We start from the raw sequence: 20,970 nt of genomic DNA, 5'->3' as shown, positions 1-20,970 counted from the left end.
TCCTTCCCACACCATTCAACATCACTCTCCTTACCTCTGTAATATCCTTGTCAAACCTCACACAGTTTCCAAATTATTATCCCAGTCAATGCAACCATCCACTCTGTAAAACCTGCTCCACGTACCCACCCATTAACACTTACTCAAGCCCCAACAGTGGTAAAGTCCACAATACAAAAGGCAGATCAACTCACAAAACCATGCATTATGTTTATCAACTAAATTACATTCACTGCACAGCATTTTATAAAGGCATGGCCACCATTAAACTTGCTCAGCACATGAATGAGCATGAAGAACGATCTGCCTTGAAGGCATCTGGATCCAGTAGCTGGACAGGCTCTGCAACATGAATTAAGGGACCAGAAGAGCACTTGCTATATGACACAGACTACTTGAATTCTCGCACCCAGTACTCGTTTTCCTGAACTCAAGAGATGGAAACTTGTTCTCCAACACATCCTTGAATCCCAACTTGTCATTTCTTCCCCCTAACCTATCTTTACTTCTCAATCTGCCCTAATCATCTCTGGACTGAAGCTTGTCCACTTCTCACTAATGTACCAATTCTAACAGCCTCTCTCTCTCTCTCTCTCTCTCTCTCTCTCTCTCTCTCTTTCTATCTATCTCTCTCTCCCCAACACCTCCTCCTCCTCCATATTTGCCCACACTTTGTCCCACAGATTTCGCCACACCTCTGCCACATTTGTACAGCAAATGATGGTGCCCCTTAGGAAAATGGCAACAAGGGACAGAAAAGGACACCAGGTGTACTCAGTGTGTATGCCCGGGCACCTCATTCAACATGCTGAAGATGCTATTCTGGCAGCCACTGAGGGCACAGGGTGCAACCAACTGCAGACTGTGGCACGTGTGTGTGTGTGTGTGTGTGTGTGTGTGTGTGTGTGTGTGTGTGTGTGTGTGTGCGCTTTCCTTTCTTCTCTGAAGAAGGCTTTGGCTGGAAGCCCAGTGAGTAACAATCTTCTCGTTGTGCCTGTCAGCAACTGAAATTGTCATCTTTACAGCGAATAGCAACCTATCCTTTTTTATAATTGTTGTTTGTCAGTTCACACGTTTCAGCACTTTACTGTGGGGTCAAACAAATGTTAGCATTCATGCTGTCCTCCTTTGTATACATTTGATATCCAATGGACTTGAGCAATACTCTAGGATGAGTCACACAAGCAACCTGAACCTCCTTTGTACACTCATTGCTTTCTCCCAACAACCTATCAATCAACCAAAGTCTACTACTTTACCTATGATTGAGGCTATGTGATAATTTCATTTCATACTGTATTTCCACAATTGTTACATCCAGATATTTGAATGAGCTGACAGATAACAATAGTGAACCACTGGCATTGTAGTCATAGGATACTACATTTCCACATTTTCTGAAGTGCACAATTATATAAATCTGAACATTTAAATAAACTTGTAAATATTTGCGTCACTTTAAAATCTTATCATGATCTGAACAGACATAAGTGTGAATTTCTCCGATACTACTTCATTATAGATAACTGCGACTGCAGAAATCTGATGTTACTATTAATATTGTCTACCACATCATTCAACATATAACATAAGCAGCAAAGGCCCCCCAACATAATTCCCTAGGTCATGCCTTAAGTTACTTCCACATCTGTCAATAACACACTATCCAAGATTATTTGCTGCACCTTACATCCCAAGAAATCCTATATCCAGCCATGAATTTCATTCAATACCCCCATACAACTGTACTTTCACTGATAAGTGTTCATGTGGTACCAAGTCATGTGGTTTTCGGATGTCAAGAACTACTGGGTCAATCTTGCTGCCCGAAATTATTTTTTTTTGTGCTCACAGTATGTTCTCAGATTCTACAATACAGGGTTGTAAATGAACATGAATGGTAGCTTTATGTATTACTTCTGCTACTTTCATAGAGGGAGACCAAGAGATGAATACACTAAGCAGATTCAGAAGGATGTAGGTTGTAGTAGGTACTGGGAGATGAAGAAGCTTGCACAGGATAGGGTAGCATGGAGAGCTGCATCAAACCAGTCTCAGGACTGAAGACCACAACAACAACAACTTTGTGCTTTCTTGCAGCTACTGGGCACAGTTCTTTGTTCAAGGGATCTACACTGCATTATGGTTAAAAGGTCCAGTTGCAAATCCAGCACAGAATCTGGTAGGGATGCCATCAGGCCCTTGGACTTTATTCAGTTTTCATGATACTTGAGCGATCCTCCTGAGTCTAGAACTCTCACCAAGTGGGACCGATATGGAAAATAGAGAAGATCCAAAGAAAAGTAACTTGCTTCATATGAGTCCACTTAGTTAGGACAAAAGCATGAAGGAGACACTCATAGGAGATGTGACAAGAGAGGCATTGTGGATCACTGTTAAAATTCTGAGTGCATGCTTTCACTGAAGAGTTGGCAAATATTTTGCTTTCTCCCATATATGTATCATGAAGGTAAATTTTAGCTCACATAAAGGCAAACTAACAGTTGCTCTTCCCGCATGCCTGTCACGACTGGGGAATGAAAAGGGGGATGTGACAGTGGTACATGATGAACTCTCCACTACACAACATAAAGTGATTTGCAGAATATAGATGTAGATGTACAAAATATCCTCATAAGCTCTCCAGACCCCTTTTTGGACGTATAACACTGATTCCACACCAAAAGTTCTACTGCCTCTCTCTGCTAGTCTTAATATTTTCTGGAATGATGATGGGCTTCCTCTTCAAGAAGGATGTTACTCAGCAATGACAAAATTTCTAGTGTCAATTCCCTAACTGAGTGTAGCTCCTCTGCATAGCTGATTCCAAATAACAAATACATTTGGTGCTTATTCTTAAAGGACTATCCTGCATTTTGTTGTATCGGCAGAAATTTATATCCCCTTACTTTTAAACAAAACTGTCTTTGAGCACTATACTATTCGAAAGGAAAAAAAAAGTGCACATACCTGCTGTCCTTTGGCATTTTTCCGATCTTTCACACATTCCTTCAAACCAAATGGTTTTTCAGTTCCAACAAAATTTGTATCAACACATAACTCTGGTGCAGCCACACTACGTATCTAGAAACACCAAAGATGAGAATACTGTAATAACAATTGCAATTACAGAGGAAAAATACATGTCACATCTCCACAAAATATATAATCCAATAACAGTGAACCAATTGTATACTTGACATGACTGTGATTCATCAGTCATAATTCCTGCATTGTGTATTATGACAAGCAAATAAATAAATAAAAATTAGGCTACTGCAAGGCAAATGTAGCAACAACCAAAAGAAGCATTATGTAACAAGACAGCATCACTGACAGAGCATGCTACTTTCTGGAGGGAAAAATGGGAGAAAATAATGGCAGTTCATGTCAACTGATTCTTTCATCCATCATTAATTAAAAGCCTACACCTTATGATGCTTCTTCAATCACTGCTTGGTAGAGTAATTACATAACCATAATTGAAAAGCACACACAACCATAAATGAAAAGCACACAGTTGTGAAGGTTCTGAAGTATTAGTTTATTTTGTTAACTAGTTTTTAACGTAGAAGACCACCTTAAAAATTTAATGGCTTAAACCATGGGTTCCACCAGTTTTCTGTTGATATTCAATGCAGAGTTTTTCCACCTGCATTTGGATGGTCAGTTATACAGCCCCTGCTGAGTATGTCAGGTTTGCATCACATATAAAAAGCAGCTACTCTGATGGCAGAGTACATGTGGTATGTATATGCATTAGGATAGATTGTACTCACCACAAAGAGGAGACACTAAGTATCAGACAGACACAATTAAAAGTATACTGTTGGATATTATTCAGTTATCAGACCAGGTCCTTCATCAGATGAAAACACACACACACACACACACACACACACACACACACACACACACACACACACAGAGAGAGAGAGAGAGAGAGAGAGAGAGAGAGAGAGAGAGAGAGCCACTGTCATCTCTGGGCACTCTGTCTCCACTATGGTGAGTAGTTGTCTCAGCTGTGGTAGGCAGTGGGGGTACAGAAGAGGGTGGGGAGTACGAATGACACCAGGGCAGATGTAGGGGAAGATGCTGTAGTGCTGCCTATGGGAGTGTGCAGAAACACTGCACCAGCAGGATGCATATATACTTCTCCATAGGTCCCATGAGCACACATGTGTCACTGTACCAGAGAAATGAGTAGTCTGCTTATTTAAAATGTGCAGGCGAATTCACACTCTTGCAGATTAGATGGAAAAATAAAAGCACAGTAGCTGTTAACTGCTTAACTCTTCAGAGTAAATTTCTAAACTTACTCTCATTTATTAGCAGTTATAATTCCCATGCTTAGAATGGAAAGTAAAAACCACAGTAATCTGGAGTGAGATAAACATCAGTCCAGACTGTGAACTAATTCAGACGCAAATAGATGTGAAAGTTGTGCCAAAAAAATCAGTAACTGCTAGTTTCTAGCAGACACTTCCATAAGGTACCGCAATGACCAACACTTCTGAGGAACTTTGCAAAATTTTACGTACAAATTTTCCCATCATCTTTAACAACAGGCAAACACATCAATTTGTAATCAGAGACTGAGTATGACACATTTAGTACCAGTGACAGAGACAACAGTAAAGTTAGGATCAAAGTAGAGAGAATTCGTGACACACCCTGCTCAAAGTAAAGAGCACATTCTGGAAACAATCCAATAGATGGTTGTAAAGCCATTTCCTGCCATATCCTTTCTCATTTGATGCTAGTCCAACAATGTACACAAGAGAGCCTCTGTGGGGTTCAGTAACTAGGAAGGAGATACTGACATACTGAAGCTGTCACTCGCTGGGCCTTGAAGAATTCCTGGATTGCTCAGTCAGTAAAATGAAAATGTAGAAAACATAAATGTCCAGGTTTGAGACGAACACATGCACAGTTTTAATGTCAGGAAGTTTCAAAAGTTGAACAAAGCCAAGCCACATGTAAGATCAGCTACACATAAAAGATTCAAAGGTCTTGGGGGAGGGAGGGGGGGGGGGGCGCATTTTCTCTTCCGTAAAAATGTCAAAGAAAGTTCTAAGAAGTTTCAATAACATCAGGGATAGCTGCAAATCCATCTCACTCCCTTCTCAACTACAGCATCCCTATCATGTTCTTTGACTCTTAAAACCGAGTGAGACAGTGCAGTGGTTAACACATTGGACTTGCAATCAGGATGACAATGGTTCAAACCCATGTCTGGCCATCCTGATTTATACTTTCCATGATTTACTTAAAATCATTTCAGGCAAATGACAGGATGGTTACTTTGAAATGGCATGGCCAGTATTCTTCTCCATCCTTCCCTAACCCAAGCTTGTGCTCTGTCCTAATGAAATTGAAGTGAACAGGATGTTAAACACTAAATCTCCTCCCTCCCCCACCCCCTCTACAGATTTCAAAGAGCGTATTTAAGTCAACACTGCTAAAAGCTTTCTTTACGCCTACAAATGCTATGAACTTAGGTTTGCCTTTCTTTAACCTTTTTTCTAAGATAAGACTGTTCCTACATTTTTGTAGAACCCAAACTGATTTTTCCCAGGGTCAGCTTCTGTTTTCCCATAATTCATGTCACATTTTGCAGTCATTATTAGTAAGATTCAAGCCTGTCAGCAACTGCGTCTTTAGAGATGGAATTATTACATCCTTCTTGAAGTCTAAGAGAATTTTGCCTGTCTTTTACATCTTGCACACCAGGTGGAATAGTTTTGTCATGACTGACTCTTCCAATGATATCAGCAGTTCTGAGGGAATGCTGTCTACTCTAGGTGCCTTGTTCCGACTTATGTCTTTCCGTGCTTGGTCAAATTATTCTTGCAATACCGTATCTCCTATCTCATCTTCATCTACTTCCATTTCCTTTTCAATAACACTGACTTCAAATTCATTTCCTTTGTATAGGCCCTCTTATAAGTTCCTTCCACCTTGTCTTTCTTCGCTTAGTACTGGATCGCCATATGACCTCTCGCTATTCATACAGCTGCTTCTCTTTTCTCCAAAGACATGTGGCATCTATTCTTCCCTAGTTATGCATGCTTCTATATCCTTGCATTTTCCCTCTAGCCATTCCTGCTTACCCATTTTGTGCTTTCTCTCAATCTCATTTTTAAACATCTGTATTCGATTTCAGCTGCTTCATTGTGTATTTTCTCATTTCATCAACTACTGTATCTCCTGTGATATCCAAGGATATCTACTAGGGCTTGGCTTTTCACATATTTAATCCTGTGTTGCCTTCACTACTTCATCTTTCAGAGCTACCCATTCTTCTTCTACTATACTCCTTTCCCAAGTTTAACTCAATCACTGCCTAATGTTCCCATTGAAACTCTCAAAAACCTCTGGCTCCTTCAAATTATCCAGCTCTCCTCTCTTTAATTTCCCACTTTTTTTTCTTTCTTTTTTTTGCAATTTTTTAAGTTTTACTCTACAGTAGATAACTAAAAATGATGGTTAGAGTTCTGGTTAGAGTTCACATCTGTGCCCAGAAATGTTTCCAGTTTCCCACCACAATAAAATTTTACTTTTCCTTAACTATCTGAATTATTTCTTTTACCTCATAATGCATTCTTTCAAACTCTTCACCATCTTCAGAGCTAGTTGCCATATAAACTTGTACTACTCTGGTGGGAGTTGGCTTCATGTCCATTTCAGCTGCGATAATGCATTCACTAAGTTGTCCATAGGATTTTACCCACATTCCTATTTGCTTATTCATTATTGGATCTACTCCTGCATTACGGCCTTTTGGATTCTGAATTTAGAACCCTCCACTCACCCAAATAGAAGGCCTGTTCATCCTGCCACTGAACTTCACTATCTGCCATTATGTCTAACTCCAAGCTATCCGTTTTCCTTTTCAAATTCTCTAACCAACCTATCTGAGTATGGGATCTAAAATTCCACGCTCTTATGTACTGAATGCCAGTTTTGTTTTTCCTGATGACTACATCCTCCTGAGTATCCCCCGCCTGGAGATCCGAATGGCAGATTATTTTACCTCGAAGATATTTTCTCCAAGAAGATGCCATCATCACAGAAAAGCTTCATGCCTTAAGGAAAATCAGCACCTGTTGTCTCTCCTTGCTATAAGCTGTTCACAGTACCAGCATAGCAAAGCCATTTGGTGATTGTTAGAATGCCAGATCAGCCAATCACCTAGACCAGTGATTGTCAAACTTTTTTGCTCAATAGCCAATACTGACAATATGGGGGAACACCTCAGGCCACATATCTACCAATCTTATTATTATTATTATTATTATTATTATTATTATTTGGTAATATATAATATAGTATGTTATGAGCCCACAATATACTAACTATATTAAAGCCGCGACAAGTTGGCCGCCTGTCCGAAAGTAGTGCTCATTAAGTCGTGTCAACATCTCTTTGATTTAGACTGCTACCACACTTAGTGACCACAAAATTGTGACACCACAATTGCCTGATACAGTGTTCTTGTATTGTCTGCATGAATGGATGATAACAGTACCTGTGCTTAAATTTAAATGCATTATGCAATATAAGACACAATCACAAATGAGAAAAATTAAGAATGTCTTAAAATATTACTGTCTCTGTAAGTATTTCTGTTTGTTCCTGAGCAGGAAAACTACTCTCTAAATAAGATCTACATGTTAGACGACTTCTTTGGCTTTGACTGTTAGTTACAGGGCGTGTGTTATAGAATACAGCTGAAAATTGTGAGTCACACGAACACTTAATTCAGGCTGCATATGGCCTGCAGTTTTTTCAAACAAAATGTTTTTCAAAACAAAATCACTGGTGTAGACTGTTGCCCCTGCAACTACTGGTAATGTGGCAGCCCTTCTTCAGGAATTACATGCTTAGTTGGCCTCTCCATTAATAACCCTCCACTGTGGTTGCACTTACAGTTCGGATAACTGTATTGTTGAGGCACACAAGCCACCCCACCACAGCAAGGTCCAACATCCATGGTTAAGGGGAGGGGTGAGGGGGAGGGGGCTCCTAAGTCATATGAACATAAAACGGCAACCACAGATACAAGTAACTCTTGATTCAAGAGGCAACTAAAGTTCTTGCATTTAGGAAAGCCCCAGAACCTGTTACATTGCATATTTTTTATACTCGAGAAATGGCTCTCCTCTGTATAGAGCTGTAATTTTATTGGAGATCCTTGAAGCAATCAAATGTTCTAGTCATTTTTTGGGAAGTGTGAATGGAAAGGTGCTCTGAACTGCACACCAAAAAACTCACTGATGTCAATCTGATACTTCAAAGTTCTGGGTGCAATACAAATTATGCAAGGAATAAAAATATAGATGAGGAAATGACTGAATGAAAGCACACATCAAATGAGCAAAAATGTCAGTGAGATTTTGAACAATGTCCTCCTTCTAACACAAAGCACAGTTACATGTGTTTGAGTGTTCTGTGTCAATTAGCTCTTGAGAAGAACATTGACCAAAACCCCTGCAATGCTTTCAAGCTTGTTACACGCTGACCACTCAGTGGCTCAGGTATGTGATGAATGGTCATCTTCACTGTAGGCAGGCCGTTGTATAATAATGGAAAACCTGACACTTCCTGGCAGGTTAAAACTATGTGCCAGACTGAGACTTGAACTCGGGACCTTTGCCTTCCACGGGCAAGTGCTCTACCAACTGAGCTACCCAAGCAGGACTCACGCCCCATCCTCACAGCTTTACTTCCACCAGTACCTCGTCTCCTACCTTCCAAATGTTACAGAAGCTCTCCTGCAAACCATGCAGGACTAGCACTCCTGAAAGAAAGGATGCAGAAGTAAAGCTGTGAGGGCAGGATGTGAGTCGTTCTTGGGTAGCTCAGTTGGTAGAGCACTTGCCCACGAAAGGCAAAGGTCCCGAGTTCGAGTCTAGGCGCGGCACACAGTTTTAATCTGCTAGGAAGTTTCATATCAGCGCACACTCCGCTGCGGAGTGAAAAATCTCATAATGGAAAACCTGTTTCACAGGACCGATGACCTCGCTGTTTGGTCCCCTCACTCAAATCAACCAACCAACCAACCTGTTTCACTTGGATTTAAATTTATTTGGAGACCACATTAACTTATCTATAGAAGTAAACACACATTTTGCATACACCAGCCATGTGAAAGTAGATCGAATGACCAAGTGAGACTACACAGCAGTAAGAGAATACACTCACATTCTATTGGACGGCAGTTGCAAATCCACGGCCATCCAGATTTTGGTTTTTCATGGTTTCGCTAAATCACTTAAGGCTGATGCCAGAGTCAGTCCTTTGAAAATGACAGCCAGTTTCATTCCCTGATCCAAGGCTGTGTGCCATCTCTAATGATCTCTTTGTTGATGTAAACATTAATCCTTAATCTTCCTTTTTCACATGACCCAAAAAACTCTAGATGGGGGAGCTCTAGTTGGTAGTGTGTCTCTGGACTTCAGGATAGTCTTAGATACAGTTCTGCAGTGTCAGTTAATAAATAAAATACATGCCAACAGAGTATCAGGCCATGCATGTGATTTGGTCTAGGCCTTATGAACAGAATTATGTGCAAGGCTGTGCCATGGTTACTGCAGTGCACATGCATTCGGAAGTAAGATGTTTCAAATTTGCATCTGACCATCCTGATTTAGGTTTTCTGTGATTTTCCCTAATTGCTCTTGGCAAATGCTGGTGGGATGGTTCCTCTGGAAGAGTACAGGTGATTTCTTTCCTAAACCTCAAAACAATCCAAGCTTGTGATCCATCTATAATGAACTGGTTGTCCATGGGATGCAGGAACAGAATATGGCTCATCTTTCTCAATGCAAAGACAATGTCAGAAGTTAAGTTTAGCACTGGACATGACATGTCTCTCGGTCATCTCATAGTACTGTCACTACCCGTGACATGGCAAATATTGTCAACAGGTGTCTCAGTCTACCCTTAAGCAACACATTTATATTCTCTGAAATCACATTGTTACAAAGTTGTGAAATGCAGAATGACATATAGGTGATAAATGTTTGAGGTAAATATTGCAGCTGACCCTGAACATAGCCAAGTATTAAGTAAAAACAAAGATTCCGTGACTTACCAAGCGGGAAAGCACTGGTAGATAGACACAATAAAAAACATACAAACACACACACAGAATTTCAAGCTTTCGCAACCAACGGTTGCTTCGTCAGGAAAGAGGGAAGGAGAGGGAAAGACGAAAGGATGTGGGTTTTAAGGGAGAGGGTAAGGAGTCATTTCAATCCCGGGAGCGGAAAGACTTACCTTAGGGGGAAAAAAGGACAGGTATACACTCGCAAACACACACACGTATCCATCTGCTTGTGTCTGTATATGTGTGGATGGATACGTGTGTGTGTGTGTGTGTGTGTGCGCGCGCGCGCACGCGAGAGAGTGTATACCTGTCCTCTTTTCCCCCTAAGGTAAGTCTTTCCGCTCTCGGGATTGGAATGACTCCTTACCCTCTCCCTTAAAACCCACATCCTTTCGTCTTTCCCTCTCCCTCCCTCTTTCCTGACGAAGCAACCGTTGGTTGCGAAACCTTGAAATTCTGTGTGTGCGTTTGTGTGTTTTTTATTGTGTCTATCTACCAGCGCTTTCCCATTTGGTAAGTCACGGAATCTTTGTTTTTAATATATTTTTCCCATGTGAAATGTTTCTTTCTATTTTATTTATATCAAGTATAAAGTAATGCGCATAAGCAAATGAAAAGATCAAGCATCAGTCACATCCATCAAATATGTAATGATGTCCATGCATAGCATATTTTCACATAAATCTCAGTGTGGAGGAGGCAGGTCATGGTATGAGATCCCCACCGCCCCAACACGTGCACATGCGCTCGCGCGCACCCCCCCCCCCCCCAAACACACACACACACACACACACACACACACACACACACAAAAAACAAACAACAAACAAAAATACTACTCACTCACTAACAAATGTGCTGCTCCCTGGCTGAAAAAATACTGGTGGTTGGCAAATGTTACAGATAGTGAAGCAGCTGTTCAAGTTTATTTATATGCATGTTCTGTAGATCCTTTTATGTTTGTGAGAAGCTAGGATGTGAAATGAGTCAAAGAATATCTAAATATAAATTAAATAGAACATGCAACAAGGGAAAGGACATTTACTTTACAAAAACAGTTGCAGGGAAAATAAAAGCATAAAAACAGAGCAAAGTGAAAAAAAGACATCATGGAAGGTTTAGCACTGAATTCACAATAATACATAACAAACAAACAATAACATTATTTGCACAAAAGTCTTTGCAACTGCTAAAATATACAACTAATGAATAAAAAGTTTTATCAAGTAAATTCCACTTCATTTTATTTTAAAATAATGCACTGTTACTAGATGGACGAGAATCACGCACAGAGATCCAATCCAAAAGCCATTGCCACATTGAGTTATGAGAGACTCAGACAAAGTGCACGAACCGAGCAGTGCCACATCCAAGCATTGGTGTGCTACGGAGTAGTGGTAGCGATGACTGCTGTTATGAGCTATGGTCTATGAATGATGAGCAGACGAATGCTTAGTGGGCTGGTGGGGCAGATTGTGTAGTACAATTACCACCAATGTTCCCATTCTTTGCTTATTGTGCAAAATGAGTGCAGAACTAAACACAGTTTGCAAACGAAGGAGGTACCCTCAGAAAAAGTAAAAGAAAAATTAATCAATGGTGGAATAGAGCCACAAATCCTGAAACAAATTTAAATTTTTGGTTTGGATGATATTTAAGCCTGTAGTGGATGCTGATGTGAAAAAGATTAATTTTGTTTGCTGTTCGCTGCACAATGAAAGTTCTGCTCATGCTAAAGTATCAAGTGACACTTCGTACATTTCTCACCATCTAAGCATGTCTAATAAACAAGGGTCTTTTGATGACTAAAAATGTCTTCCTAAACCTGCTCCACTAATGGCCATTCATAAATGTGTGGTTGGGTATGCATGAGACCTGAGATTGTACTGAACTATGGGAGGTGAAATCAAACAATGGAAAAATGTGTGTGTGTGTGTGTGTGTGTGTGTGTGTGTGTGTGTGTGTGTGTGTGTGTCTCTTTTGTTTAATTCAGAAGGAGGCCTTTTTGGCTGAAAGCCTACTTGTTTGACAATCTTTTTGTTATGCCTATCTGCGATTCAACATATCCACTATATAGTGAGTAGCAATTTATCCTACACAGGATATGAAGGTTTTTTCTGTCTTGCTCAGGCATAAGTTGACAATGAAACTATTTACAGAAAAGTATACACAAAAGCCTCATCCCAAAACCGGGTTGTGACATGTGGCAGAAAGTGGTAGAGGGCTATGAGGTATAATTATGCCTGATGTAACTGCTTACATTTAGGGTCAGGAGAAGGGTTTTAATTTTTTTGCCAAATTCAGTAATATTTTTTGCGAAAACTGTTTTTGTTTTTTTTGCCAATTTCCATGCTACTTTTTTCGCCCCAGATTCAGTGCTACCTTTTTGCTCCAGATTTGTGCTGATTTCTTTGCCAATTTCGCTATTTTTTTACTGAATTTGCTGGTACTTTGTCACTTTTGCTCTTTTTGTTTTCAAATATCCATTTTTGTCCCTCCCCACCCCCACTTCCAGTGTTATTTTTTTCCAATTCTGGTTTTTCTTTGCAATTTTGTTGTTTTTAATCAAATTCAGCTTTATATTTTGTAAAATTCAATATTAATCCTTGCCCAATTAGGCGTTGTTTTTGTGGATTTGGTTTTACTTTTCTTGCCAGATTTGGTGTTACTTTTTTTGCCTGATTCCATGGTTTTTTTTCTGGCAAATTTGATGTTTTTGTCAATTTTGTAAAAATTGCCAATTTCATGTTATTTCACTGAAAAGTGCCAGTTTTGTGTTTTTTTCACATTACCGTTTTCACAAATTGTCCTGTTCCTACTTATATAACAAGAGTGAATTCTCAGCATCTACAGATAAGTGGACATACAGTGCAAGAAGGAACCATTATCTAACATGTACTGTCTCTTATGTTGTTGACTGGACCCTCAGATCCCATGTTTTCTTTATGATCCAGATCCCAGATGAACCAAACATGGATGTTAACATTCAAAGAGAATTCCTGAGTCAACATTTATGTCTTTTGGTATCCACAATATTGCTTTGAAAGACATTCCTTTATGAGCAAACAAGGTGCGAACATTGTCGCAACACTTTGTCATCACTCATCATTTAAATGATCCTGCTGTATGCTAAATACATCATACAAAATGCTTTTTATGCGGAGTATATATACGTCAATTGTCCACAAGTTCACGCTCTTTTGCCTATGGTGAAAGAATTTTTCATTCAGACAAATAAAAGTGGCCTTCTCAATGCTCTTGATCCAACACTGGAACAGTCCAACAATATTTGCTGGAATATGTGATTGTCTATGTTACGCTCTGTAGAAAGCCAATATTTGGTATTTAGTGAAAAGCTCACTGAAAAGGGAGAAGTAACTTTAATTGATGGAATTTATCAGCACGCTAAATTCTCTTCTTATAGTATCTATGCTTTTCCTTTACTGTAATTTTTGTATGTAAGTATTTAATTTATGGCAGGCCTTTTCAAATGTGAGATTTTTTGCTGTCTTTAAAGGAGGTGTTCAATGAATTAGAAATGTAGAAACTGGAGTTGAACAAATCACCTAGACTGCACCTTCTGTTGCCATGAAAGGTAACATTATAACAGCACTCAGGTCAGGTGTCTCAGAAACGAAGAGCCTCACAAGCACAACTTTTATGTAAATGCCTCACATTTAGAGGAAAGATAAATTTTTCAGAAGCACCATAAGCTAGCAACTTTTCTCTGGCCAACTATTTCATCACCTAAAACTGATATCTGAAGAAAGGAGACGTGAAGTCATGGCAGAGGTAAGACAAAGAAGACAGGCAAAACCAAGATTAGTAACATTATCTAACATAAGCCTCACAGGCTCAGATTTCATGTTCTCTTGCCCAAATAGTAGCCAAAGATATGGGGATACTTCATCAGATCGCACCATGGAATCTGTGAATGACCTTATTGGAGCACTGAAATTCAATGAAACAGTTTAAATATTTTCAACAACACATCATTTACAATTGTATAGGCTTTTGCAGCACGAGTTAATTAACATGACAGTTTACTGGGTATGGTTCCACATTGTTCATAAATAACTATCACTGATTAAACCAAGTAGACTCAGAAGAAGATCACTGTACCCATGGCTGAAATTTTGATTTCATCAGTGATAGTTATTCACAATAAGACATGCTCAGAAAACTTTAATTTTAACAGAACATTTGTTTTTATTCTCAACAGACTTTCATATTCATAGTAGGGTTCACATTGGTGCTGATTTGTAAAACAATATATTAAAAGGCTTTTGTGTATTCCCGATCAGGTGGTGAAAGAGGCATGTAATAGCCATGAAGAGATAACTTTCTCACCAAATTCTACATAAGCCCACTACCAGCGAAAGAAAAGAAGTTTTGCTTTGTGGGCAAATGTTGACGACAGACGGCTGGAGAGATATGCAAAATGGAAGACAAACAGGAAAAAACTTCTTAATTCTTCAGAAGATCACCAGAAAAATATTGTGTATACAAGTTCATTGTGGTCACTTAAAGTATATCTAACAAATGTGATTAAGACATTTGTGAATAAAATAGCATTTCAAATAGGTTGCATGCTCCCATCTGGCAATGTCAAATTTTATTAAATAACTCTCAGTGATAGGAAATGGCAATGGCCTGTATATGCCACATAGTAATGTTCAGCATGTGAGTGTCGGTTTGCCACCTCGGTAGCGCAGTACATCTACTTAGCATTGCTCTTGATGCAGCCCACTCAGTGCAATCGACTGTGGTTGGTACCAGTGCAGCTGACGGTGGAGGGCTGAGGCACCCCAGAGCCATAGGCTGTAAGATGGCCACATTGAGTACGGCAGGCCAAACTGGAAAAGCCTGTAGGCTCAGAGTAATGCATGGTGAGCCACTTTGCACTACTCTGATGTATACTTCTGATGTTTAGCAATGAATTAAATAATATAATAATGGAATAATGTCACTCTTTCTGTACCTGGGTTACATTTTCAAAACTACAATGGAAATCAGTCTCTTTACTTTTATTGTGATCATGGTAGATTTCAATGGTTTCATCTTGCAAGGGATTGTCAACCACACAGCACGAGAACATTATCTTTGATGTGGGTGAACTGCCCCAGAAGATAATTCCATAGCACATAACAGAGTGAACTTTGTGACACTAATGTCATCAATACATGAGACTGTCCTAAAGGCAAAAGTAGCTGATGACAAACTTTTAATGGCCTGGAGGACATGATATTCCTAACTAACCCTGCTATGTGGAGGCCTAAGAATTTAGTGGTGTATACCTTCTGAATTTTTCTGACTGTACTGTGCAATAGATATCTCTTGTGAGATTTTGTGATGGGAACTGAACTTTGTATATGTGGTCAATGTTGACTTGTGGGACATATTCAGTAACTGAGTGGACAAATCTGTTGTTAGACACAGATTGGCACTGGTGACACAATGTAGATTGACACTTGCTTAGTTGAATCAAGAATGAACCTTTCACTGTACAGGACAGTGTAAATTGTTGTGGCAATTACCGACAGATTGAAACTCTGTTTGGGGCAGGTCTTGAATACAAACCCTTGTCATCCACAGGCAAAGTTACAACCACCTGAGCTATCCATGCACAATTCAAACCCACCCTTACAGCTTCAATTTTTCTAGTGTCTGTTTCCTAGAGTCCAGACTTCACAAATGTTCTCCTGCAAGTCATATTTCGCCACCTGAAAAATCGACAGCGGGTGTGCTGAAAAGTAATGCCTCCGGACTTTTAATTAGAGGGATCCGAATTGTAGCGTTTAACATGGCAGTGTATAAAGTAACTATGTCAGTGTGTGAGGAAAAGCATATTGTAATCAAGTTTCGAATTTGAAGAGTTCAGAATGACAATTCCAGACTACACATGAGCACTGTGACACCTGCAACAATTTCACACCTTTGGTTCAAAGCCATCAATCATCCTCCATAGAGCCCAGACTTGGCCCCATCACATTTTCATCTGTTTCCAAAACTTAAATAACACCTTTGAGGACTTCACTTGGATAGTTACGAAGCAGTGCAAGTAGGGGTGAGGTTCTGACTCCGTCAACAAAGTCAGACATTCTACAGTGACATTTCCTACAAACTGGTCTCTTGTTAGGAGAAATGTGTTCATCACCACAGTGATTACGTTAAAAAATAAATATGTAGAGATAAAGAATAAGGCTGTAGACTGTTAATAAGGTTTGTTTTATTTAAAAAACTTTATGAGCTTTCACACAAAAAATTCAAAGGCATTACTTTTCAGCACAGACTGGTAGACATGAATTCTGTCTCAAATTGTGAAATTACCTAGTAGATACTTTTCATAATGTACATCACCCAGATGAATGGTGTTATCAAAGAGAACTGTATTATCACAGACAGTGTGGAATAGTCTAATTGTCTGCATATAAATATTGATAAAGTAACAAATGTTCATTTACTGCTAATGCACGACATCTGACGAAGCCCATTTTGGAAAAAGAAAGTGCAGAAGAACATATTTGCAAAATAAAGAGCGAGTTTGAATGCAATACATATCAGTGCATTCATAAGTTAACTTCTCATTGGGGCAGATGAATGGTCTCTGTAAGACTAATGCCGTGTACAGCAAATTAGGACTCTGTCATTGGACCAATAATATTACAAAGGAACATACATGTTTGTCTACTGCTTGAAGTTGTTGTCATGTGGGCACTTTAACATGGCAGTTTTACATGGGGGTGTTTTGAAATAGGGTTGCATAAGATACTGGTAGAGGTCAGACCTGAACTACTTCATTTACAATGCTGAAAACCTCAGCAAGCAATTGGGTGGTGGCTGTTACCAAATTCTTTGCACACTCCACTTTGCTTCAGGCTGTGCATTGCTCAACGTTTTCTTTTCTTATTTTGAAATGTGTGAAGAGACTTATCTTGGTTCATCACAGTGTTCATACATAATTTAAACAAACTCCAAAAAGAATTGGCAATCCCTCTGAATGTGTGTCAGTTCTGCTTTCACAGAAAACCTGAACACTGGTGTCTGCTGGTACCTGTACAAGAGAGAGGCCGGGCTTGTTACCCTACGCTGCCACTCACTCTGCAGATGGTCAGAGTCATAGATCGTTAACTCTCACTGTTGACTGCAGTATTATATAGTGTCCACAGTACAGCAACTGGAAACAAAACCAGTCAAAGTATTTTGACCACACCAGGAATCTTCCCGTAAAGAGAGAATAGTTATTTTTGGTTCTACTCCTATAGCTGTGCCAAGTATGGGTCGCACATCTATGAATGCCCTTGTAAGGTTCTGCAATACACTAATGAAGGCTTATGTGCTTGGGATCAAAAATCAGTCATGAGGCAAGTAATCTGGAGAAACGACACGTTTCTTCAAAATGTAATGATTATTGCATTAACTACACAAGTGGCACTACCTGCAGGGGCATTTGTGCATGGTCCATGAATTATCTCCAAAGGTTGGAGAAGCACATTGGTCTTCTAGTAAAAGCCATAGATGACAATAGAGAAAGCAACTAAAGCAACAAAAGAAACTGAAATATGCATTCATTCTGTTGTTGTACCTCAACCTGTCAACATAGCATTTACATTGTGATTGAGAGCCAAGAAATTATTGTAATGTTTCACCTAAACAAATGTTTAACATAAAGAGTTATTGTATTTCAGAGAAAACATACATGGCACATCGATCTGAGAATGCTGTATTTATTTATGCAGTTAGGTACTGAACTAAATTATTGGCTTCCAGAATTTACTGCCGAATCTTACGATGATGTCTGAGATTCATCCACAGTCGAGCACAAACGTGAGCTTAAATCTTAAGTCATTGTCAGCAATTACCACCAAACTTCTACAAAACTGATCATTAACATCTCAAACATTACACAAGAAACACTTCAAGTCAAAGGCACACTGTTCACTAGCAAGGAAATGCTGCTGCTTCTTGTCAGAAACAATCATTTGTTCAAAACATAAAAAGAGTCAACAGCAGAAAACAAACAAAGACCACTTCAGGGAAAAAAAATTTGAAATTTTTGAAAAAGCAAACACCCCAATCAAAAAGCTCTTATTATGGACAATAAAAACTATTCAAGTTTATTCTCTCTCTCTCTCTCTCTCTCTCTCTCTCTCTCTCTCTCTCTCTCTCTCAATCAATCAATTTTGATGCACTAAATATTTGTCTTCATGCACATAGAATGGTAACCTTATTAATTTGTGTGTCTAATCATAAAAGCAAGCAAAAAATGTTCAGTAGTTTCAGCACAACACGCGGACCTACTTCTGACTGGCTAAAAGAAGCCTGTGAAAAGACTGCAATAGGAGGAGGTGAATGTATGGGACAAGAGAAAGGCTTTGTATCTGGATTGTTTACTGATGGACGAGCCATAAAGAGCAACAATGGAAGCAGGAGTGCCATGGTAATGAACTAGCATATTTAGAAGGAAAGTAAAACATCTCTCTCTGGGAAGAGGGAGGATTTTGGCAGTATTTCAGTTGTGTTAAGATATCTCACAGGAGATAGAGTGGTAGTGAAAGTCCTGAATGAATTCATATTTGATATCTTTTTCCAAAGCTTGGGTGATACAGCTGATTTACAGGGAGATAATAGTTAAATTTAAACTTTCAGAATGCTGTAGAAATAACACCACTGGTCAGAATGACGTCGAATTGCAATGGAATATTATCGGACAAGGGGGAAAACGTATGGCAGAAGAAGAAAATTGATCAATAGATGGTGTCGTATGTGTCAGAATATGTAAATGAAAACACCTATCATGCGCACAACCCATCAAAGTTGGTATAAACATTCCAGGTACACGGCTTTTCCTCCTTTTGCATCTGCGATGTTCGCCATGACTGGTTCAATGCATGATCGTGCTCCACTTGTAAAGCTGTATTACATGAATGATGATTGTGGACACGTAGCTCTGAAGAAGTTCCAGGCACTGAAGGGTTTGAAAAAAGGCGTTGGTCTGACGACTGCCGTGGGTCTGGAGAAAATGATTTGGAACATCGAAAAGACAGGTTCTTTTGGTGTGCAACCTGGTAGAGGGAGGAAACGAACTGACTCAATGTCAGTGGAAGCAGTGGCCACAGCAATGCACAAGGAGATGAGTGGTGGTGTGCAAACGTGTAGTGCTCTGACAATTGTCCTTGAGCACCGAGCGTAAAATCCTACAAAATGCCCTTCTTTGCTATCCATTCAAAATTACCCATGTGCACAAGTTGCTTCCTGTCGACCTGCCAGCGTTGCATTAGAATTTCTTGCTCACATGGAAGCGGACAATGATTGGCTGGGGAAGATTTTGTGGACAGACAAAGCCCACTTCCATCTGACAGGATACATCAATACACAGAATTGTCGAATATGGGCTATGGAAAATCCACACGCAAATCAACCAGTACCACTTGATCCTGAAAATGTCACTGTGTGGTGAGGGTTGATGGCATCATTTAGCACGGGGTCACATTTTTTCGAAGAGACGGGTGCTTCTGGTCTCGTTACCTGTATTGTCACTGGTAAGCACTATGAGTTCTTTTGCGCAACCACATCATTCCAGCTCTCCAACAGCATGGAAGTGTGGATGGGATCATTTTTATGCAAGATGGTGCACTTCTGCACATTGAAAATCCAGTTAACCAGCTGCTGAAGTCCCATTTCGGATATGTTAGAATTATCAGTCACCATTTCCCTACAGCATGGCCATTCCGATCACTTGATCTTCTGGCTGTGGGACTATCTAAAAGAAGTTGTGATCAGTGTTAGGATTGCAAACTTAGCTGCACTGAAGGCACGCATTGCGCAACACATTCTGAACGTGACCCTGGAAACACTTCGATCAGTTGTGGAATATGCTGTTTCTCGATTTCAACTTGTTGCAGAAAACCGTGGACAGCACACTGAACGTGTTTTGCTCCTGTCACACAGGAATTAATAATCTGATTTGATTCTGATTGATGCTTTTTATGCAGTTTTTGGCCTCAGAACAATTAAAAACTGAATTTTCCCATCCAATATGGTATGACCTTGCCGAAGTGGATGGGCTTACGTAACTAACAGTCTCACATCTATACACCCATGTACACTGAGTAGTACAGTTTGTTTAACATCAAGCATAAACCTTAGGCATTGTTGTATGATTCATTCGTCATTTGTAGTCTACCACTATTAATTTATGATGCTTACAGTGCTATCCATGGCTATATTTTGTAACTATTTATTTTTCTTCTGCCATGCATTTTCCCCTTCTCTGATAATATTTCATTTCAATTTCACATCCTTCTGACCAGTGGTGTTATTTCTACAGCGGTTTGAAAGTTTAACTCTAATTATAATCACCCTGTACATAAAACGAAAGATATCAAAATGGAAAGCTTGTATCAATAGTAAGAGTAGTCAACAAAACCTTTCTCGATAAAATATCTCCACATACCTCTCCATAAGCAAAATCTGGTGGTTCAACAGGTGGATACTTCTTTGGGAGATCAAATGCAACTTCCTCCATAAACCACTTAAATGGCTTACAGTGCAATCTTTCCCTGAGTTCCTTTTGTTTGCTGAGGTCACCAGGATTAATCTTTCGATAATGAGGTCTTCTTTTATACAAATATTCTTTATATTCATCCATCCATACTTCAGCAACACGCCTATAATTCTGTAATCAACAACCAATTATTTAATAAAGTAAGTCAGCAACATAAGAAGTACCACTAAAATAATAAAAATTCAGCAGATACACACAAAACCAGACAAAAATGCGTATTTTTAATTATTTAAGGAGTAAAGGTAACAACTCACTAAATGGTAGAGGCATTGAATAGTCGAAAGGCACA

The 20,970-nt window shown here is 39.4% G+C and overlaps 1 protein-coding gene across 1 annotated transcript in view; it reads right to left on the bottom strand.

Annotated features, from left to right (window-relative positions):
- LOC126412077 (N-acetylgalactosaminyltransferase 6) overlaps nt 1–20,970 on the bottom strand; it is a 154,622-nt gene that overhangs the window by 30,870 nt on the left and 102,782 nt on the right. The window contains exons 9-10 of the mRNA XM_050081481.1: nt 20,571–20,792; nt 2,971–3,084 (exon numbers count right to left, since the gene is read on the bottom strand). Of these exons, the coding sequence (XP_049937438.1) occupies nt 2,971–3,084; nt 20,571–20,792 (336 nt within the window). The remainder of the gene's footprint in view (nt 1–2,970; nt 3,085–20,570; nt 20,793–20,970) is intronic.

The sequence above is a fragment of the Schistocerca serialis genome, chromosome 7 (assembly GCF_023864345.2).
Source record: "Schistocerca serialis cubense isolate TAMUIC-IGC-003099 chromosome 7, iqSchSeri2.2, whole genome shotgun sequence".
In the NCBI taxonomy this organism is placed as follows: Eukaryota; Metazoa; Arthropoda; class Insecta; order Orthoptera; family Acrididae; genus Schistocerca; species Schistocerca serialis.
The sequence above is the reverse complement of the archived record's forward strand: the minus strand, read 5'-3'. Positions and strand labels throughout refer to the sequence as shown.